Source organism: Acipenser ruthenus, chromosome 34, assembly GCF_902713425.1.
Source record: "Acipenser ruthenus chromosome 34, fAciRut3.2 maternal haplotype, whole genome shotgun sequence".
Classification (NCBI taxonomy): Eukaryota; Metazoa; Chordata; class Actinopteri; order Acipenseriformes; family Acipenseridae; genus Acipenser; species Acipenser ruthenus.
Window position 1 is genome coordinate 2,477,408 of NC_081222.1, and position 19,741 is coordinate 2,497,148.

General features: G+C 39.7%; 1 protein-coding gene across 2 annotated transcripts in view; it reads left to right on the forward strand.

The window, feature by feature from the left end:
- LOC117970876 (collagen alpha-1(XI) chain-like) overlaps window positions 1-19,741 on the forward strand; it is a 133,857-nt gene that overhangs the window by 11,762 nt on the left and 102,354 nt on the right. For both annotated transcript variants that reach the window (XM_059007210.1, XM_059007211.1), the window contains exons 2-4: window positions 10,663-10,830; window positions 13,480-13,693; window positions 14,189-14,351. In XM_059007210.1, coding sequence (XP_058863193.1) covers window positions 10,663-10,830; window positions 13,480-13,693; window positions 14,189-14,351 — 545 coding nt within the window. The remainder of the gene's footprint in view (window positions 1-10,662; window positions 10,831-13,479; window positions 13,694-14,188; window positions 14,352-19,741) is intronic.

Below are 19,741 nucleotides of genomic sequence, written 5' to 3' on the forward strand. Positions count from 1 at the left end.
GAATTCATTTACACCACCCTACTGTGGGAAAAGTGCCTCTTTTAAAAAAGGATACAGGTTGAACTATACTCCAGCAGCAGGGAAGACCAGCACTAAGAACAATAACTTTTTTATTAAGGAACTTTGGCCCGGTTTCCATTAGGCTGTCATGCCTTGACGAGCTGCAAACCCCCTTCGCATTTGGCATCCAACAGCAATGTTTATCGAGTATTTAACCGAAAATAAATACCGAAAGCAATGTCTCAGGTAACACAGTCGCACAGCACCAGGCTTCCTAATGAAAGTTACTGTCTCATTTGTATGTTATCTAAAATATACCGGGCTTTTAAAAGGTGGGTTGACCTCTTTGCGTTGCTTTGTTTGAAAAACTATTCACCATTGTTTGTAGCTATCAAAAATTACATTGTATGCTCTTGTAAAAAATCTTGGTTTTAATGTTATCCCTGAGTCAAAAATATGGAGCAGATAATAGAGTAACTCTCACAGGTTACAGTCGTCTATGTTGTTGTTGTCATCATACCCTCAACTAATTATTGCTCTGTACTGAATTTCAACAACAGGGGCTCAAAGTGGCCAACGAACTCTTCATGCACTGTGTGCCCTTGTGTGTCCTGGATCGACAGCTGTGGCCAAAAGTTTAGCGTCCCCCTAGAATTTTGAATTGAGACGTATTTTAAAAAAACAAAAAACTACATGAACATAATTTAGATCTTTTATTTAACATCATGTAATCAAAGAAACTACAAAATGATATTGCAAAAGCTTACTGGAAGCCATAATAGTAGTACAGTTTAATTTTTGTCAGTATGTGGGAAAACTACCAAGCGGTATGTAATTGAATATGTTGATGTAACATTATTCAGCAGGTTTCATCCGACCTTACGAAGCAAAATGAGTTCATTCTATAGGGTGATGCAAAACTTTTGGCCAGAGCTGTGCATTGTGGTGCACGACAGAACCAGATAATGACAGGCGGCTGTAATGTAACTGTATGGTTTGTACGATAAACTAACATGCTGATTCCATAGTTAAAGGATTAAGTTGACATCCAAGGGGGCTATTAGGGGACTAAAGTGGAGCTCTGTCTCACAGCTGGCTGACGGTTTTTGAGGAGTTGTTTTTAAAAACGGAGCCCTGACAAATCCTAGCTGGAACACACAGTAAGGCGTGTGGCTTTGATGTCGAATTTGCAAAGGTGCAAGAACAAGTAGAGTCAGGGGGAAACGAAAAAAATAATAGGTATCGGTTCTCAACATAAAAGCAGGCAGGCAGGCAGGCAGGCATTCTCTTTTAACTGGAGCTAGACAAAAGCGAGTCGACAGTAACAGCCATTTATTAAAATGTCTGTCGCTGTGTCCTTACTGAAGGCCGTGACACTGACAGTAAATCAGCCAATCACGGATCACGGTATACCGAGGTAAAAGCAGGGCAAACTGTAGTGAAGCATGGTAAACACATAGTGAAGGCGCTGTAAAAAAGTAATTTAAAGGTTAAGTGCAAAAATAACGGTTAACCTTGGTCAAGCAAAAAAAAAAAAAACCAAAAACTGCAAGTACCCCTATATAAGGGTGGAGAGCTAGCTAGCTTTGTCTACTTGCTTGTAGGCATCTTTATAAACATGAGCAAATGAAACAGTGAGCTCCCCAAAGGACCAGTTTAAAATCTCTTGGTTATAACATTTGCCCTCCCGGAGGTGACAAGTGCTAAGTAAAAAGCTGTAAACCAACGTAGCAAACCCTACAGGAATAGTTTTGCATCGCCTAGAGCAGTGTTTCTCAATCCTGGTCCTGGGGGACCACTGCCCTGCTAGTTTTTGTTCCAACCAGGCTCTCAATTACTTAATTGAACCCTCAATTGAACTAACAATTTGCTTAGTTTGACTTTTTCAATTGTGTGGCTTATAGGAAATTGGAGATTTCAAGTTCCTTATACAATTTTATATTTAACTTGACATCTCCATCTGTTTAAAATAATTTAAGAGCTCAGATTAGGCAAATTATTAGTTCAATTAGGGTTCAATTAAGTAACTGAGAGCTCAGTTGGAACAAAACCCAGCAGGGCAGAATTGAGAACCACATCATTTAAAAAGAAAAAAAAACTATATACCATAATTTAGATCTTTTATTTAACATCATATAATTAAAGAACTCTGATATTGCAAAAGTCTACCGGAAGCCATAATAGTAGTACAGTATTTCATGTTAGATTTAAAAATGTCACATTTTTCAATTTGTGTCAGTTTTTCATTAACTATATGGAAAACTACAAGATCATTCAGCAGCTGTCATTCGACTTTATGAAGCAAAATGAGTTAATACTATAGGGTGAGGCAAAACTTTGGCTGGAGCTTTATGGTCTGTCCCAATTTTGGATATTACTAACTCAGTGATCCAAAGACCTGACTCAGGTATTTTTTTTATTATCATTTTGAAATTATACAGTTGTATGCCTTAGAATTGTATATTTTAAGTGATTTTTAAATCCAGTGTGCACCCATTTTTTGCACCCATTTTTCCATAGCTGTACAATGTGAGCGTTTTGGGTGGCCAGTGCTAGCTCAGCAGCTTCTGTTATCTGAAATGCTCACAAGATGAAAACAATGGTGGCAACTTTGAAGTTGGCTTTTTGTAAAGATCCCAATCACTCCGATTAAAACAAGAAATGTAATGCAACACATTTTTTTACAGTTCTAAACTATAATACAGTGTAAAACATAAGAGCTTTTGTTTAATATAGAACTGTTGTAAGGCATCAAAGAGTTATTTGGCGTACTGTGACCTGCCACCCATAATGCTTGGAAAGTATTCTCCTGTGAATTAGGATCCTATTTATACAGGTGGTTGTGCTGGAGGAGTGCTGGATTCAAGACAGACCGCAAACCTGGATGTCAGCCACAATGAAAACCTAGAAACGAGAAGTGTACTGTACAGCCAAAAGTCTTGCCTCACCCTATATAATTAACTTATTTTGTTTCATAAAGTCGAATGAAACCTGCTGAATAATGTTACATTAACATATTGAATTACACCGCTCTGTAGTTTTCCATATACGTAACGAAAAACTGACAAATTGAACAATGTGACATTTCGAAAATCTAACATGAAATTATTATTATTTGTTTATTTAGCAGACGCCTTTATCCAAGGCGACTTACAGAGACTAGGCTGTGTGAACTATGCATCAGCTGCAGAGTCACTTACAATTACTTCTCACCCGAAAGACGGAACACAAGGAGGTTAAAAGACTTACTCAGGGTCACACAATGAGTCAGTGGCTGAGGTGGGATTTGAACCGGGGACCTCCTGGTTACAAGCCCTTTTCTTTAACCACTAGACCACACCGCCTCCTTAACCTAAATCGTCAATCGAATAGCCAGTATCTTATTTGTCCCTCGATAAACAATACGTCCAATGATCGGCAAGGAAAGGATTTCTATCTAACCTCAATCCTTTATGTCCCTGCTGTGCGTCAGAGTTCGTCTCCTCCTCCCCAGCCTCCACCTGCTTTTTTGGCTTCGTCTAACGGGGAGGGCAGCTAACCTGACCCCCTGCCCACTTATCTGCGAGCGAATTTATGGGCAGGAGTACCTCAAGAAAAGTATACCTTTTAATACAATAGGGCCCACTGCCTTTTGAGACTATGCTGATGAATCAAACACATGTTAAACCACCTCTTTATAGGGACGACATCCAGATAACCTCTTGAGCATTCGTACTGTGAGTAGATATGACTAGATTCGACTGGCTGTGTCAGGACACCTCTCTCTAACCATTATTCAAGACAGTTTTAAGCTTGCGCCAAAAAATGTGCATCAGGTTGGGGCACGGCACAAACTGAAACAGCAATTCAGGCTGTGACAGAACCTAAAGTAAAAAACCAAAAAATAAATAAAAGAAAAAACCTTGACTTCATTGCCTGCCTATATTGTGACTGGAATAATGCTCTGATTCTTTTAACATTTACCCTTTTGTGTCTGGGCTGTGTTAGGTTACAATACTATAGTTCTCTATATTAGTGTTTAAACGCGACAGTTTATTCTAGTCTGCTGTGTGTGGAGTACCATAGTGACACTACCTTTAGAATACCATGCTTCTTGCTTCCTTTTTCTATTAAAAAACAAACTGAGGGAGGCTGTTCAGAGAGTGTACAAGCCTCCCTTTCTCTCAGGGCTTCACTGGTTGATGTTTTCTTCGCTTTCTAATCTAATGGATGCTTCAAGCCACTTGTAGGAACTCGATAACGGTGTCTGGAGATTGTAAATTGGACTGCAGGTCGTAGCGTGTCCTGCTGAACTGTCCCTCTTCATATTCTGTACGGGGATCATGGATCGTTTGTGATGCCGACGTCTACCCACAGTTCAGTGCGATGCTAGAATCATTTTCTGTTAGGGCATAACTCACTGTTGCAAGTCACCTTCAGTCGTAATAGATGACAGACTTTGACAATCAGGGATGGAAATCAAGACTCCTATTGCATAGCAGTTTTACCCATTCCAGGTTTTACCACACGCTTGATTAGCCAGAATGTATAGGTAACAAGCTCAGGTGTGTCTTATCAAACTCCTAGTAAAACCAGGAATGGATCGACCTCCTGAATATACAGTTTCTTAGGCTGCTTTACGGATTTGTTTTGGAGGAGCCATCAATTTGGCTAATCTCTACTTCAAAAGCCATGGGTTTAAATTCTTCCCTTTCTTTCTGCAGCAATTTTGTGGAATTATTTTGCATTGCCCAGAGGTCACATTCTCTCTTTGCAAGAGCAGGCGGATTTGCAGCTGGCTGCTGTAACACTGGAAGATTTGAATCTTCAGTGCACTGGGAGAAAGCCTCGCTGGGTCCTCTCATTGTTTGCTGTATTATGCAATGTATATTTATATTGTCTGACGGGAAGCGCTAATGAGGCTCCCATTCAAGGAGGACAGTGTTTTTATAGGGGACTTTTTCTTTGCACAGCCACAAAAGAGCTTTTATGTATCCCACCGCAGAGCTAAACTTGCCCTTAAGTGTATGCACAGAGGTCAATATTCGCTTTCAAACTTTAAAATGTGCTGTCGACTTTATTTCCAGGCAAGAACAAAGGGATATTCACCTCCAGGCTCTGAATTTAACCCCCTTTCAGAGAAGTGAGAGGCTCGCAAAGTATTGTTCAATCTGAGATTATGACATAGTCAACCGCAGCATTAATTATTGACCCCTGTAGCTGACACCAGACATAGACTGAAGACTGACACCTGTCTCTCAGTCCGTCCCTCTGTCCGTGCCTATGTCACACTTCAAAGATTTACAAATATCAATAGAGCCGCTTATTCTTCACTGGAGATCAGATTAGAGAGAGTATCAGAATCTAGATATTTATTGGGGTCTTTTCATTTTTAAACATGCACCCAAGTGAATGCATGATGCTGACAGCTCTAATTGTGTTTGTTACTGGCATTGAAAATGGTATTTCCTGAATGGGGCTACAGCTTATCCCCTCCCGGATAGAGGATGTACTATAGCAGGTCCCTCTGAACGGTCTCTAGGCTGACTTGAGAGAACCCTATAACACGACAGATAGTCCGAAAGAGCATTTGGGTGCGTATTTAAGACACAGACCTAGAAATCATAAGTCGAACCACCAACTTTTTACACTTATAACTTTAAATCCTGTTTCAAAGCTCTTTTTGAAATGTACACTCTAGTGCACTGATAGCGTAAGGATTTTTTTCCCTGTATTGTCAAACAGGTAACACAGCAATAATGATCCATGATGCGTTACAGAATAGAAAAGCCAGAGCACTTGTTGTTATGTTGGGTTTTTTTCTGCAATGATTTAGAGGACAGACCTCAAACCCCAGTGCACTAGAGCAGGCATTTTGAAAAGAGCTTTGAAACAGACTTTAAAGTTATAAGTGTAAAAAGGCTGTCGGGATGTGAACAATGTTAACAGTTGTAGCAACATGCGGGGACATGTGGCGCTATATTTTTTGCAACTCAGATACATACTATTTAAAAAGCACTCTTTCTTTCTTTCTTTCTTTCTTTCTTTCTTTCTTTCTATCTTTCTTTCTTTCTTTCCCCGGTATTGTTAATTGGTCAAGTGGTCAGATTGTTATCCCTGACGTAGTGTGTTATTTTCTGTTTGCAACGTCACATGCTGTTGACCCTACAATGGGCAGATTCATTGGTCACAGACAGCATTGTAGAAGTGTGAACAGCAGGAGGAGAACACTGATCTAATCTGACAGAAATACCTTTCGCTGTCGAGCTGGCTGCAGACTACAGGGCCTCTTTGCAACGGATGGACTCAATTTATTATAACAGTGCAGAACAGATGATTGTCTCAAATATCATGATAATTCATTCAAATTGTTACCAGATCCAACAATAAAAAGTGACAGACAAAGGCGCTTTCAACAGGATTCAAGCCATGGCAATATTATTATTATTATTATTATTATTATTATTATTATTATTATTATTTAGCGACTCTTATCTAAAGCGACTTACAGAAATTAAACAAAATATATAAATACTATATTAAACATTTTTAAATGTTTCTTATAAGAAGGAAAATTAAAATAGAAAAGAATAACGATACGGAGAGAAATGACAGAAGACACAGCAGATATATAAAAGCAAATAAAGAATTATAAACGTTTAAAATGCACAACTAACCAAGTAATTAAATAACACAACACATAACAACATACAAACATCCAGAACAGCCCGTGTCCTTTCCCAATGTTTTTCCGTGATTCCCTCACACCGGCAGGGAAGATTAGCAATCGTGAATCGCAGGCAGCAGAAACAGCTGTGTGATGAACGCAGATGAAAACAGCAAAGTCCAGCGATGTGCGGTGAGGCGCAGAGAACGCTTGCAATGATGATGTTATTGTTTGAATGAGAATAGAAAAAAAACTAAACAAAAACAAACAGAACTAAATAATAATAACTGCAGAAAGTTTTTGTTGGTAGAACTGTACTGTATTCGGCTGTTTTCCCATGTTTTTCCCATGGCTATACTATGCACTTACTGGAGTTTACTCTGGTTTGCCATGCTTATTAATATGCTTTACCATACCTCTCTATTCTTTACATTGCTTACCTGTGCTTTACCATGCTTCCACTGTGCTTTATTACACTTTATACTTTATAAAACTTTTATAAGGGATCCCTACCCAGTCGTCCTGCATTGGTAGTAATGTTGTTGAAGCTGACACCCTGGGATCCTTCAAGAAGCTGCTTGATGAGATTCTGGGATCAATAAGCTACTAACAACCAAACGAGCAAAATGGGCCGAATGGCCTCCTCTTGTTTGTCTTATGTTCTTATGTAGTAAACGCAGAACATTTGGGGTTGTGAGAAATATTGCTTAGAAAAAAAAAACACATGCAGGGATGATTAACAAGTTCCCCAACCCCCAAACTATCGCAAGTTTTTTATACTTCGGTAAGTCTGAGATATATAAATCTAATTGTGGATCTTTGGAGTGGCTGTACGGTAACGTGGGTATTCTGTCGGGTGAACTCAGTTATCCCCTCAGCAGTCTGCAGTGTTTAAAGAGCTTAACGATCTTAAAGGTTAGAGGTCTTGAAAGGCTAAGCCGGGCTGAAAGAAGACATTTCCACGACTAGTGTTGTTTTTGTGTAAGCAAAGTTTAGATTGCACCTGGGTATCTGAGAACCAAAGTGTGTTTGAGAACATGCCTAGCAAATATTGAAAATGGAAAGAAGATGTTTATTTTTTTCCTTAGTGTGCAACGAGGGGTTAGAAATATCAACCTGATCAAATGAGGGCTGCTCCCTGATGGTATTGTCAAGTCATGTTTGAATTGTGCGTGACATTTAATTTCCATTAAATGCTAAATTAACATTAAATGTCATTTTTTTCATCTTTCCCTTGCATTTTTATGATGTTTCCAGTCAGTGGTTCATTATTTCTCTGCATCAGAATCTGCCTGACATGATCTGTGCCTACCGAATCCTAGCTGCCAGCTTATTTTAAGAACTTCCTGATTCCAAAGAAATCACATGATGCAGCGACATTTCAAATTGCCTAAGCGAGATTCGAACCCTGGCCCAGCCCTGGCCCCACCCTGACTCAGAACCATTTATAATTTTTTGAAAGCACAGTAAATTACAATCGATCAATAATCTGTGACTGCTTAATGTGTGTCAAAATATCTGTATTTATCTTATTACTATATAAAGAAGTGAACTATTAAGCGTCTCCTGCGAAGTTGTGCAGCACATCTTGGTATCCCTTCTCTTTAAAGAGATACCCTCTCTGCTTCTGCCCCTGCTTTGTCTCATAAGAATCCGGACACTTCAGAGTGTAAAGTGTTAAAAAAAAACCTGCAGGGAGAAAACCAACAAAACATTACGCGCTGCCCCATTAGCAGAGGCTGCTTTCCAGCTATGAGTCCCTCACCCCTGACTTTTGTTATGTTAGGGGCCGCATTGTTAGCGTCCCGGTGACCTGGTCAGGAATGTGGTTTTAATTTCGCCTTCTCAGGACCCTGAAGGACGCAGGGGGTCACACACACACACAAAAACTACTCGAGCAATTAACCTTACTCCAGCTGTCTGCTGCTGTAAATGCAGGGGACATAGGAGAGAGCTTGCCGGGGCTAGTGTGTCCTCAATGCACTGTACTAACTGTATCACACTTTAATTGGTACAGCTAATCCGGGGAGCTGGGGGGGGGGGGGGGTGCATGTGGGGTTGGTTATACAATTCTGACGGAATTCGGGATGCAGAATGCGTTTCTGTGCCTGAACGCAGAGGGTTGGTTAATAATGTTGCTCCTGCTGTCTGGAGTCCCTTCATGAGCTTGGTTACCATTTTCACTACTCTACTCTGATCATTGTGTAGTTGAAGTTACCCTCTTTCAAACCAAAGAAAATGGTTTGATCCCATCTTAAAGGAGTGCTAACCGTAACCGTTGCTAATTCTAGTAAGATGTAGGTGTATTTAAAAGCCTTGGGTCACGCACCTTTAAGATGATCTTTCTGTTTTAAATGGTGCTTGATGGTGTCTTCCACTGCAGATAGCTCTTTTTTGTAAAGACAATGTTACCTGTCTGGATAGATTGCACATCCAGGTGTGGTGTTAAAAGTAGGGCAGATAGTCTCAGATGAAGGTCAGACCTGTGCTGCAGTGTTTGCTGATCTGATGGGGCTGAACAATACAGTCTGCTTTACTGAATCAGGGAAAATGATCATTAGAACTATTGATAGCTCTGGCCAAAAGTTTTGCATCACCCTGTAGAATTAACTAATTTCGCTTCAATAAAGTCAAATGAAAAAAATAAATAAATAAATAAATGATGCCTCAAATTGAAAATTCTAGGTGATGCAGATATTTTGCCTGTAGCTGTAAATGTAGGAAAACGCTACCTTCAGAAAACTCCAAAGGGGATGTACTTAAGAAATACTTTTTCTAAGGACACCAGTTATTTAACTTTGTGCCTTTTGTTGCAAAGCTGAATCTGAGGCACAGGGAAATAGTGTTGTGTCCCGAGATGAAATCTAGTCTTAAGTAGCATGCCACATAACTAATGCATGCTTGGGTCCATGTTCTCTTTTTCCATGCATATTAAGAGGGCATTTAATCAGGATTAACAGAGGGCATTACTGCTGTTATTATTATTATTATTATTATTATTATTATTATTATTATTATTATTATTATTATTATTATTATGTTTTTGCTCAACTAAGTTATAAACTGTTCTATTTTACTGGGTCACAGGTTAATCCCTCGAGGTAGATAGATAGGTCACGTGTAGCTCTGTGGAGGCATCTCAAAAATAAACGTCCCTTTCAGTTCAGGTGTTGAGCGCTTAACGGAAGCAATAATTACGACTCAGTGGAAGAAATGAGGAGTCACTGACTTGGGGGCAAAACTAAATTCCATTTGTTCAAGCTGCGCTATCCCACAACAGACTCCTTGGTGTCTGTTTTACTGCGTTCTTTCATAGGCAGTTTTATTAGATCACTGGGGAGTCGCCCTGGATTGCATCAACAACCTGTTTTTAAGATTCATTCCAGGGAGATTCCCTGGTGCTGTAAAATTCTCTAATAAAATCCAGATGTGACTTATCCCAGGGGGTGTATATGTTGATCAGATCAGCCCTAAGTGTAAACTAGGGCTGGACTCATACTCGTTCTCGTACTTATAATCGCCTTTAAGAAGCATGTATTGGCAGGTGTTAAATAACTCCATTCATTAATGTGTTGATTTCAAAACGAGGACCGCTGTCCTTCCCTCACCTTTACAACAGAGTTGCAATCAATGGTAATTCACTTCAGCACAGAGTGTTTTAAAAGCCGATTGGAAGCAAATTTTCCTACCATCCGGGGCGCTGACATTCTTGCTTTCGTAAATTTAATGCTGAAGTTAATTGATTGGTACTCAGTTGTGAAGGTGAGGGAAGGACAGCTTTTCCTGTTTCGAAAGCAACGCGTTAATGAATGGATTTATTTAACACCTGCCGAGCGATGCTGCTTAAAGGCAGTTACGAGTCTGAGTATCAGCACACTATCAGTGTAAACTTTAAATTTGTAAACCTGGAAGCTCTTCCACGAGTGGTTTTTAGAGCTGTTTTTAGAGCTGTTTTCAGAGCTGATTTTTAACAGAACCGTTTCTTCTTCTTGTTCTCCTCTCCTCCCGCCCCACAGCAAACCCCATCGATGTGTTGAAAGTCCTGGATATTTCAGATTCCATGGAGGGGGTGGTTCTGGATGCAGGACTGTGCGTGAGCAGGAAAGGTGGAGAAGAACCAGACATCGCCTTCAGGATATCAAAGAAAATCCAGCTGAGCGCACCGACAAAGCAGTTATTTCCAGGTGAGAAGGGGGTTCATTTCCATAAGCCAGCCACTTTCATCCAGAACTATCAAACACTCAACAGCACTGAATTAAGAAATGCTAAAAAGAAACTCAAATTCAACGACAAACGTTTCTTTTAAGACACTGAAAAAGACGAAACGTTAATTAAACAAATAATTTTATACTGCTATGGCAACCGTTTTGCATCACCATAGAGACATAATTAAAAAAAAAAACACCTTAATTACTTAACTACATCCTTAATTGAACTACTAATTTGCTTAATTAGACCTTTTTACTTGTTTTCAGCTCTTAAACAAATTTCAAGTTAGCTATAGCATTTTATAAGTAACTTGAAATATGGAACTGTTTAAGAGCTGAAAACAATTAAAAAGGTCTAATTAAGCAAACGATCAGTTCAATTAAGGGTCTAGTTAAGTAAGTAAGAGCTCAGTTGGAATGAAAAGCAGCAGACACGGGGGGTGCCAGCAAAAAGGCACTTTCTGAGTCTCATCAAGTAAGAGCTGGTAAATTGATTCTCATTTTGAATAGTGATTTGTGCCTGTTATAGATTTTACCCGTATGAGACGAAACAAGCCCAGCAAAATAAAAAGAGCTGGTTCTGGAAGTGAGACAGGGGTGGCCAATCACGGTACTGGAGGGCGATTCCACTCCTGGTCTTTGTTCCAACCCTGTTCTAAATCGTTCAATTGAACCAATTAAACCTCTCCATCCAGACCCTGAAGTAGTTTATTATCTCATGTTACCTGTTAAACCTGGAGTGGAATACTGGACCTGCAGGAACGGGATTGGACACCCCTGATCTGAGAGGAACGTCAAGATTTCTAGTTATATTGCTGGAACATCTTGAACCAGGGTTGCTATTTGGAATAAACTTTTAAATAAACTAAAACAGGATTGTAATCTTGTGCTCTTTTCAATTGTTCTTCTCCAAGCCTCCCTTGTAAAAGTCTTCTGTAGTAAAGCATAGCAAAGTGTAATAAAGCATAGCGAAAGCGCGGTAAAGCACAGGTAAGCATTGGAAAGACCAGCGAGGTACTAAGTTTTATAAGGGTCTTCAGATGCAAAAAAAAACAGATCTTCATTAATTTGATGTTGGCTGATCTAAGCAAAGGCAGCTTGTCACAAGCAGAATTGAAAGCGCTCCACCTGCCTTGGAGGCACAAAAGAATGCATTCATTCCCTTTTTTTGCTAAGAAAAAAAAAAAAAAAGCTTGAGGTGTATGAACATGATGTATGGTCCTGAGGGGGGTTATTGTTTCTGACAACCAGCTGTATCTCGGGGGTGGGGGGGGGCCCTCGCATATTTAAAAAAGAATAGTAAAAAAAAAAAAAAAAAATACTCAATTCAAACTCTCCTGATCTGTTACCTTTTAGGGTCCAATGCATAGGCCAGGATGCTGACTTTGGTCTGTTCTGAGCCTCTAGCTTTATTTGAACTTGAACCGAGTGTTTGAGAGTTTTAGCATCGGATGCAACTGGAAAGAAGTTTTTTTTTTTGGTTTTTGTTTTAGATCTTAGGGTCAGGTTTAAATACCCGTCTCCACTATATCCATGTTGCAAGGAAGCATCAGTCCGATTGATATATTCCATTAGACCAGAGATCCAGTGGCAATTTTTATTGTCAATTCTAGTTGACAACAAAAAATTGACAACTGAATAAAGATAAAACAAAGATTTCAGAATCGGTTAGGCTCAGATCAAGCAATTACACTTCCGGGAAGCACATAAAGAAACAGCAGCATGATAATGTTACACACTGTGGTTGGGCCCTGACATCTTTAAATAAGCGTGATGAATAAAGCCCACAACACTTAGAGTTTTTTTCAAAGACCGTGTTCAGTACAAACCCCATTGGTGTCTAATTTGATCATCTTTCTATTGCAAACTGCAGTGTATCCAAGTCGTCCGCAGGCCTTATGAGCTATCAAATAATATTTCACCCAACTTTATCAATTCATATTTGCAATTTATTATTATTATTATTATTATTATTGTTGTTGTTGTTGTTGTTGTTGTTGTTGTTGTTGTTGTTGTTATTACTGCCGTGTTCATAGTATTTCAAGTCTTTTCAGTAGAGTGTTTCCTGGGAAAGTTATTCCCTTTACCTTTAGTACTTTGTGTCTTTCGTATTTATTGGGTGGGGCTCTCCATGAACGCAGGGTGTTCACACTGAGTATCTAACCCCAAATGAAGAGCCCGACCTAGTCTTTGGCTCACATACCACTAGGTTGAGGCATCACGCACTGATTTCAGCCCTTGATTTAGCTAAGGCGACAGTTTGATGTTTAAAGGTTCGCCATGATGAATGTGTTTCAGGCCAGCTTCAAACCTGCACAATGGTGATCAAGGAAGATGCCTGACGTCACTGTCATGCGAGCGGGTGGGTTTATCAACGCACTGAAAGCAGCCATCGCCATCGGGTTACAAATGTAGTATTGTTAAGTCAGCTACAGCCTTCCAGACAGACTTATCAGGGGTGTTCCCGTAGAACATGCCCCACACTGGACAGGAAAGACAGATCCAGTCAGGTAGACTGGTCCTAATCAATCAAGTGTCCAGGCAGTTTGTAAAAACAGACCAAGACCACCAAAGTCTCCTTTTTGCTTCTCGGTTCTTGATGCCGTTGTTCTCTTCTCCTCCCAGACCGCCCGTTCCCCGTGGACTTCTCTTTGATGACGACGGTCAAGGCAAAGAAGGGCGCCCAGTTCTTCCTGCTGTCGGTCTACGACGATCAGGGGGTGCAGCAGCTGGGGCTGGAGATCGGACGCTCCCCTGTCTTCCTGTACGAGGACCAGGACGGCAAGCCACCCCCCGAGGATTACCCCATCTTCAAGAAGACCAACCTCGCAGACGGAAAGTACGGACCTCATATGTTCATTTCAATTGCAACGGATTTCCTGAAAGCAAGGCATAGAAACTGAGAACTTTCTTTAACCTAGTCCATGACCAGATACATATATATATATATTTTTGTTCTAACATGTGTTTCTTTTAAAACTGCCCATTTGAGACCTGTGTACCTAACGGAAAATACATGGGATTATTGTCCTAGCTACAAACACTTTAATAATAGCGTGCCTATGCTGCAAACAAATTATGCAAGCTGCTGTTTAAAGCTGGCCCCTTGAGCATTGAGTTTTCAGTTTGATTTTATTCCAGTATACAGTGTTTTTGTGAAAGGGTAACACAAGCCCAGTGGCAATGTTTGAAAGCCAGTGAGAAACAACCTACAAAATACTTATCAAATTAAACACTGGAGTGAATTTGTAGATAAGTACGTGGCCTGTATTCTGTAAGGTTTTAACTTGCACAGAAGAGGCAGTTGTGTAATTTAAGTACTGTTTTTACCTAGGTGGCACCGTGTAGCTCTCAGTGTGGAAGGCCAGTCCGTCACGATGTACCTGGATTGTAAAAAGTATCAGACTCATGATTTGCTGAGAGGAGACAGTCCTGTTATCAGCACTGACGGTGTGACTGTGTTTGGCACCAGGCTGCTGGACGAGGAAGTATTTGAGGTAAGACCGACTTGTTCTGCAACTTGATACATTGTCGTATTGTTATCAGAGATGTATGTCTGTGCAGTTTGAGTAGGGTCTCGCAGAGAATAAAAGACTCCCCCTACCAACTGATTCATTTAGTATAAATCTTAAAAGCAAAGATCGGAACTACTGTTCTGTAGCTATGGCCAAAAGTTTTGCATCCTCACCCTACAGAATTTACTCTTCATACCAGATGGACCTGCTGAATAATGTCACGTTAACATATTGAATTACACACCGCTTAGTAGTTTTCCATGTACTTAATGAAAAACTGACTAATTTACAAATGTGACATTTAGAAATCTAACATGAAATACTACTGTGCTACTATTATGGCTTCCGGTAGACTTTTGCAATATCATTTTGTAGTTTCTTTGATTACATGATGTCAAATAAAATATCAAAATATTCATTTTTTTTAAATTATGGCTCAATTCTAAAATTCTGGGTGATGCAAAACTTTTGGCCATAGTTGTGTGCAGATGGTGGCATTGGTTGATTTCAGATCTGTGATTTATAATAAGATATACAGGAATTTGGACAATCCCTGAACAGAGATTTCTTACACGTGAATCAGAATGTTCACAGCGAGTTCCATCTCTGCACACTGATTAGGGTTTGTTGACTTGACTTATGGTTTCTCATAGTTTTACCTAAGCATTGACGTTCGGGTGCTGGATTTAATTACTTTATAACATTGCAACAAAGGTTTTATTAAGAGGCAGATCTGATTTAAATGTTTATATTAAGAGATATTATTCCTTGATGACTGCAAAAGTCATGACGAATCTCATTGAATAGAATTCTTCTCTTAACTGGAGTGTTGGGGGTATTGACAAGACAGTATTGCCTCATAGTGTAGCCTGTCTCACAGCGCATTCCTCACCCACAAACACACCCCTGAGTAGAATGGGGGGGTTAGGAGGATCGCAGAAGTAGCTGACAGGTCTTCTGGGATGGTGTTTGCAATTTTGAGGCAGGACGTGCTTTGTGCTGTGTTGAGGCTTGTTGCAGGATAAGCAAGGACAGGCAGGGGTGGTACTGGGTTTAGATAGCATATGTCTTGCATACCTCTCGGGTCAGTTTTACTGGCCTTTGCTGATTGAGAAGGCGGGGTAAATTTAAGCTTGCATAGTCACCCCACACTGTAATTTCCAACGCTATGACCAATATGTTGGGATTTGTCAAGGGCAACTTCGGAATAAACCGGTTTGTTTTGTCAACTTGCAGGTTTCTGCTTATATCTTACTTAAAATGTGTTTTTTCTTTTTCATTTTGTCGTTTCGTACTGAGCGTCACCAAAATGAGGTTTTTGTTACAAACCTTAAGTGTCTTGCATTCTCCCCTTTCCAAACTTGTGTCACATTCCCTCCGCTTGTGTGTATTGTAGCGTTTTTAAGCATAGTTGAGACTGTTTTGATATTTTTATCCACATGTCCAACTGAGCTAATCGATGGAGATTGCTTCTACAGTAATGCCACTGTTGTAAGATCAAAGTCAAGGGGTGTTTGCTCAGATTATAAGATGTCAATAGTTTGGGCAACAGGTTTGATTGACTACAGCACTACTGCCATTGCACCTCTCTGACAAAAGCATAGCGTGGTATATTAGCATTTACTGTTCTTTTCCCCTGGTAATGATGTTTATTTTACTAGATGCTTTCATTCACCAAGGTTATCTGTGCTTTTACTATGCTAAGTAAGTGTTTAAAAGGGCCTGTAAGTGTTATAATAGCCTGGTTTGTAACTGAACTACGCCAACATTATGGCCAACGTTTGTGTGCACACGCATATGTTTTTAAGTGTAACAAGATTTCTTGGAAGTGAAAGTCAGGCACATCTGGGTTCGTCCCAAGTCACCCTGACCTCACAGAACTCTGTTTTTCAGAGCTTTCGATTGATGTCTTTTGAATGTGCAGGTTGGACGGTAATTACAGCTTTTGAAAGGCTATCATTCTCATTTCCACACAGTACACGTGAACTGAGCTAACCATGCAAACTTGCTCATACCTGCTCCAGGAAATTATACACCAGAGTTAAAAAAAAAAACAGATAGAAAAAGAAAGATAAAAAGCACATTTGATGCCCTGCAGGAATTTTGATGAGCGATTACTGTCTGGGAGCTGTTTGATTACATTTGAGTCACAAGCAAAAACTCCTTCCGATATCTGTATCACTTCAAAGGTTTGGCAATGGGATTGGCTATTACCGGCTTACTTTATAGTACAGATTGAAATCGTCACCAGGAGGTGGTTAGCCCTCTGGACCAGAGGGTCGTGGGTTCAATCCCAGGTGGGGGACTCTGCTGCTGTACCCTTGAGCAAGGTATTTTACCTAGATTGCTCCAGTAAAAACCCAACTGTATAAATGGGTAATTGTATGTAAAAATAATGTGATATCTTGTAACAATTGTAAGTCGCTCTGGATAAGGGCATCTGCTAAGAAATAAATAATAATTTTAGTTTTTCAGTGTATTTTTCATTTTTCATTGTGCTCTTATTAGTGTCCTGCACTCAAATGCTCTGCAATGCTCGAGAAACCGCACAACATTAGAAGGTATTCAAATTTGTGAGAACGGAGCAACGTGATTGTGAAATGCAATCGATAACACTTTACCTGTGATTTTTGTCTCTTTTTATTTACATTTTTGAAGCAGAATTTGAATGAAAAATAATTTAATATTCACAGCATGACTTCAGGAAATCAAGAGCAAAAACCTCAGAAATGAGGATTGATTTCTGAATTGCAGATTCATTTTGGAGAACACTTCAGTACTCTTGCCAGTTTCCTAGAACGGGCTGCCTGGAGTCCTCATGAATAAATGGATGCATATCAGTACAGAACAATCCTAGCACTGCCTTGACTCATCACGTTGAGTCAGGGCCATTCTGGCTGCCCACCGTAGTGACCCCCACTCCATACTGACAGCTGTTTATAATCCCCTGTCCAACCACAGCAATTAGTGACAATGTCTTAACATTCAAAAAGTGTAATGCACACTGTACAAAAATAAACCTTTTATTATTAAAAACATTTGCACGTCAGGAAAGGAGAATAATGATATTTCCCAGGCCCAGAGTCACAACTGCAGGCTTCGATCATCATTGAACTTTATTCAGCAGCATGGGATTTGACAGTCTCCCGGCACATTCTGGGGTTCTGTGGGCTATCCCTCAAGCAAATGTAAGCTTGAGAACAGAACAGCAACTCAGTAGGAAGCTCATATGAACTATTTAGAGCTTAACGACTGATGTTAGCTCTGCTACCATTTTTAAATCCCCCCCCCCCCGATCTTTGTGGAGTTGAATATCTTATAAAAGTTCCCCATCGTAAAAAATAGCAAAGTGTAGCAAAGCATAGAGTGGAAGCATGGTAAAACATAGGTAAAAATTGTAAGGTGTTCGAAAGTAAGACGTTGTGATTCTGTTTTTCTGTTTTATATGTTGCAATGCTTTGTATGTGTAGTTCCTTGAATTCAACGTACAAGCAAGCTTGTGAAACGTTAGCGATTAGGAGGCATTCCTTATTTGGGTATGATATATGGAGGCTGTCGGTGTCTTGTACTCTTCTCTTGTAGTAATATATCTTATCAGCAGGTGTGTGTCAAATGCATGAATTGTGAGCGCGTTTATTAGAAGGGCCAAGAGGATGCCAAGCTATACTGGAAAACAGTTACAACAGGAATGCATTGTTAAAGAATGATGTCACCGAAGGTTAGGTATATAAAAAAAAGGCTTGTTTAGAACATTAGACAAGAGGAATGAAGGCACACCCCGTTTTCTCCGAAATTGGTAACTATGCAAATTAAAATGCCTTTTTTCGTATTGCATGCTGGTTTTGATGTTTAATAAACTGACTAATTGTTGTATTGAGCGAGTCACTTTGGATTAAGCCACAAAGTAAGGCTCACACCAGCAAGCCAGTTAACAGAGTTAAAGCATGATTAAAAAACAGGGCAAACCAGGTTAAACTGAGGTAAAGGCGTAGTGTACATGTAACTGGTTGTTATTGATTTGCATCTCACTGTCCATACAAGTGTCTGTGCTGGACTACATACTGCAGAACAGATACTAAAGCCTGGAAAATAGAAAAGCTACCAATCCCAGTGAGTTATTTAACCTCTTTGAGTTTCAAAGAGCGAACATCTGGTTAGAGCTGAATCCACAGCATGAACAAAAAACAAAAAAACCTGTCAGCTTTTGTAAGTGAAGTTTGATTTGCAGGCTAAAGCAGTAACTATGTTTTGCTTGCCCGGGGTGCATCAGAACATCAAAAAAAGTTTTGTAGCAAATGGAAATATTCTCCTTTGCATTCCTGAGACGATATCAAAAGACTGTAGATTTGCAGGCACGCTGCAGTGCTATTGAGTTCTTGCTTCAGGCACAGATTTCCAGTGGCTGGGGGCTGCTTTTTTATGTAAGGGAGCAGGTGAGCTGACGCAGCAGAAGAAGCTGATCAATCCAAGGACTGGATTACGGTTACAGTCCTCTTTCCGTTTTTGTTTTCTGCTTGGTGGTTTCTAGATCGACATATCGCTGCCGCTTTTAAATTATTAAAACAGGACCATTTTTATACAGTTAAAAACACACTTACTCTCACTGTTTGAGGTGTTGGATTTCATAACCTTGCTACACAAAGGGTTAGACTATAGCCGGGATTACATTAAAATTATAGAGCAGCTATAACCGTTTAATATACACCTATGGGCAAAAGTTTTGCATCGCCCTATAGAATTAACTAATTTGGCTTCATAAAGTCAAATGAAACCTGAATAATGTTACGTTAACATATTAAATTACATACCGCTTTGTAGTTTTCCATATGACAAACTGACATAAATTGAAAAATGTGACATTTCGAAATCTAACATGAAATACTGTACTACTATTATGGCTTCCGGTAGACTTTTGCGATATCATTCTTTGATGACATGATGTTAAATAAAAGCTCTAAATTATGGTCATATAGTTTTTAAATAATGATGTCTCAATCCTAAAATTCTAGGGGATGCAAAACTTTTGGCCATAGCTGTAGACATGTAATTTCATTTCAGTAAAACTTTGGCAGCTCCTTAAATTTTGATTGAATTCAGGGCTGCATAAGCTAAGTAATGTACTTGACATGATTCCCGTTTAAGTGCACACGCATGCTTCCATTTCTCATTGCCGTAAGAGCGGTTTTCAGCAGACAATCGCACTATGATCTAATAAATACCTTTGCTGTGGTTTGCTTTGCTGGTTTTCTTTTGGAGATTGCGTTTGGAATAGTGCCCTGAATTCCCAAGTTTCCGGTAAAAAAAAAAGAAAAGAAAAAATAAAGACAATGGACGAACAATGCTGCCTTTGGCAGGCAAACTACTTTTTCACT